This window comes from Halyomorpha halys, unplaced genomic scaffold, assembly GCF_000696795.3.
Source record: "Halyomorpha halys isolate HHAL.00 unplaced genomic scaffold, Hhal_1.1 Scaffold1143.1, whole genome shotgun sequence".
In the NCBI taxonomy this organism is placed as follows: Eukaryota; Metazoa; Arthropoda; class Insecta; order Hemiptera; family Pentatomidae; genus Halyomorpha; species Halyomorpha halys.
In genome coordinates this window covers 143,682-147,369 of record NW_027106264.1, presented here as the reverse complement: position 1 = coordinate 147,369, position 3,688 = coordinate 143,682, and the positions used below count along the sequence as shown (strand labels likewise).

Sequence of the window (3,688 nt, the reverse complement as noted above, 5' to 3'; positions counted from 1 at the left end):
AAATACAGGGGTCTTCCATACATGATGGAAAATATTTATATTGAAGAGGTGATAGTGAATTTCAAGAGCAACAAAAAATTTTAATATTCTTTATACAAAATGAGTAAACTGATAAATATTTTTTTAATTTCAAAATTTGGTTGAAACGATAACTCAAAAGCTATTCAAGGGAATCAAGTACCATTTCCACTATTGTAAAGTAGATGAAATTCCACAAATAAAAATTTATCTTTTTTTTTTTTAATTTGGCACAAAAGCACTGCAGCCAGTAAGGCCTATGTGTACTAATAATATAGCGACAATGTTGCGATTAGCATCACAACATTGTGGTGAGCTCGTTTGAGCTTAAGTCCTGAACCTCCAAACCTGAAAATCAGTCACACCAACATATTATGTGGTATGCCGTCTCATCCTCAGCATTGCACAGGGATGACTTTGTTAGGTTGAGGTTAAACATATGTTTAAAAAAGGGAACACCGTTTACAGTCAGGGTTTTAACTTAACTGCTCAGTTTAAACAACATATGCCTAGAAACCTTCAGTTTTAGTCTTTCAGATTCATATTAATGAGTTAAGATTCTGTTGTTGCTGTTCCTAACTACTAATTTTGTGCATGATTAAATATTTGGTATTAATACTAGCAAATTTGAATGAGGGATTATAAAGTAATAAGGTTTGATATTTTATTTCCAGGAAAGTAGTAATGTTTTGGCACAGGAACTTGAAAAAGCTGTGACTGAAAACAGTGCTTGCGATATTATTGCTGTAGCCAATAAAGGAGGAAATGTCAATGGGTCAAATCAGTCTGGGAGCAGCCTCGTTCATTTGGCCGTGAAGACTGGCAGCATATCCTCTATAGCTGCACTTGGGTTCCTGAAGGCAGATCTTGAAGTTCTTAACATTGCCGGTGCTACTCCTTTGGATGAAGCTATTCAAAATAACAGTGCTCCAGCTATCAGGGAACTACTATCTGCTGGTGCTAGCATTGAGAAGCGATTGTCTGGAGGTAACTCTTACCTCCACGTAGCGGCTGCTACAGGCAGGAATAGAGCACTGCAGGCCTTACTTGAGGCAGGACTAGATCCAAACACAAAGAACCACCTTGGCGATACCCCATTAGTACTGGCTGTCAGAGCAGGCAATGTCCAGGGTGCAAAGATCTTACTGCAGAGAGTGGCTAATTCGAGTTTAATAGAAGAAGAAGGAACATATCTTCTACAGATGGTAGTGGCATCATCAAATGTTGATATGTTTAAAGTATTTATGAAATATTTACCAGATGTCAGATTTGAAAATAATGACACAATAGTTCACTTGATAGCCCGCTTAAATAATACATCTGAAATTCTCAAAGTACTGAAAGGTATTATACGTAGAGTGTCGTTTAACATCAGGAATAAAGATGGCCTTGGGCCTTTACATATCGCTACTGATCCATCTGTTGTTAGAACACTGCTTGAGTTAGGAGTGGATGTTAATTTTAAAACTGTAAATGGGATGACAGCTCTTCATACTGCTTCGGCCAAAGGATCTGTCGAAGTGGTAAAGGTTCTAGTTCAACTTGGTGCAGGGATAAATATACAGGATGATGGTGGTAACACTGCTCTGATGACTGCTGCAAAATATTCTAACACAACCATTCTAGTTACCTATTTATTGTACAGCAGTGCAGGTATAACACTCAAGAACAAAGGAGGTCGGACAGCACTTCTCTTAGCTGCTGAAGGAGGATGTACTGAGTGTGCATTAACGTTATTGGACTATGGAGCCAAAGTGGATGAAAAGGATATTGATGGATATACTTCTCTACATCTGGCAGCACAAGGAGGGCACGTTGGCATGGTGAAAGCCCTGTTGGACCGTGGGGCTGATCTAACAGCTAAGGGAGCAACTGGCAGGACAGCACTTATGTTAGCATCATCTAGCGGCCATTTGAATGGGGTAAAGCTTTTTATTAATCGAGGAGCTACTCTCAATGATTGGGATAATACTGCATTCTCAGCCTTACATTATGCACCACAAGAAGGGGACTTAAGCGTGGTGCCAGAGCTTTTGGATCGTAGTGCAGATCTAACAGCTAAGAAATGTTTTGGCAATACACCATTAATGACAGCATCTATTAATGCCCATTTGGATGTAATCAAGCTTCTCATTGATCGAGGAGCACCTCTCAATGATGAGGATGATTATGGAAACACAGCCCTACATTATGCAGCAAAAGCAGGACACGTTGGTGTGGTCTCAGTGCTGCTAGAACATGGTGCAGACCTAGCAGCCAAGGAAGATAAGGGAAAGACTCCACTTATGTTAGCATCAATTTTGGGACATTTGGGTGTTGTGAAGCTCCTCATTAACCGAGGAGCACTTCTAAATGATAGTGATATTCTTGGATAAACAGCCATCCATTATGCAGCTCAAGGAGGACATTTTTGTGTGACATCACTTCTGTTACAACATGGGGCTGATCTAAAAACCAAGGGATTAGGGAACAGTACACCATTGATGGAAGCGTCTACAAATGGCCATTTGGACGTGGTGAAGCTTCTTGTTGACCAAGGAGCACCCCTCAATGATAGAGATGACTATGGAAACATGGCACTACATTATGCAGCACAAGGAGGTCATGTTGGTGTAGTAAAAGAGCTGTTATTACACGGGGCAGACTTAACAGCTAGGGGAGATAAAGATTGGACACCGCTAATGTTAGCATCATACTATGGCCATTTGGTAGTTGTGAAGCTTCTCGTTGACCGAGGAGCACCTATATTTGATAGAAATCAAAATAGATATACTGCAATGGACTATGCACTAGCTAATGGAAATGAGGATATAATAAATTACTTTCAATCAAAAGAATTGCTTAAATGACACCTATAATGTGAACAGCCACTGTTCTACAAAATGTTTGTAATATAATATAAGGTAATGCATATATTTTTAAATATAAATTTTATAATGTTATTTTTCTTTAAATGAGGTATATTAGCATTTATTATACTATGCAACAAAAAAAAAAATCTTATTTTAAATTAATTGAAATTTTTAAAAATAATAGCTCAATTTTGTTATTTTTTTACATTATTGATTATGAACCAGAATGATTGAGGAAAATAATTATATTGTAAATTGTAAACAAATAAAACTATGTAAGAATACATTTTTTTATTAGTGTTATTTTACACATATATATTTCAGATAATTTTACAACAGGGCCGCCCGTAGCTCAGTGGTTAAGACACAATCTTGCCGGTTTGAATCCGGACTGGGGCGTTGACTTTTTTCATTGAGTGGTGGTCCCACAAAATTAAAAACTTTGACCCCAACCATGGTTAGGCAGTATAGGACTCCAATGGGAGTCTCGGCCTTTTATTCTACTTCTACACCCCAGTCATCTTATTACAATTCTTTGGTTTCATGAATACAACTACATGGAAATATTAGTTTTCATTTTTCTTGGGGGTTTTCTACAATATATTAATTAATATTACCCCTGAAATTCATATATTAAAAAACATACAATACTTTAAACAAATTATATAACCTGTTATGTTGCTTTATTTATATTTTGGGCAAAATTTTTTTTTTTTATATTATATTTTTCAAACTGATTTGGAAAGAAATTTTACCTTATTTTTAATCTCCAGAGATGTTTTGGTGATTGTGAATTTTGGAATAAGATGGTAAATCCT

General features: G+C 36.9%; 2 protein-coding genes across 3 annotated transcripts in view; both read left to right on the top strand.

Moving 5' to 3' along the window:
* Nucleotides 1-3,363, top strand: part of LOC106688500 (putative ankyrin repeat protein RF_0381) — a 26,427-nt gene extending 23,064 nt beyond the window's left edge. For both annotated transcript variants that reach the window (XM_014432994.3, XM_014432993.3), the window contains one exon: nucleotides 693-3,363. In XM_014432994.3, the coding sequence (XP_014288480.1) occupies nucleotides 693-2,393 (1,701 nt within the window). In that variant the 3' untranslated portion in view covers nucleotides 2,394-3,363. The remainder of the gene's footprint in view (nucleotides 1-692) is intronic.
* Nucleotides 2,502-2,867, top strand: LOC136795100 (ankyrin repeat domain-containing protein 29-like). The gene has a single exon (XM_067044625.1). The coding sequence runs from the start codon at nucleotides 2,502-2,504 to the stop codon at nucleotides 2,865-2,867; it is 366 nt and encodes a 121-aa protein (XP_066900726.1).
* Nucleotides 3,364-3,688: the final 325 nt, after the last annotated feature.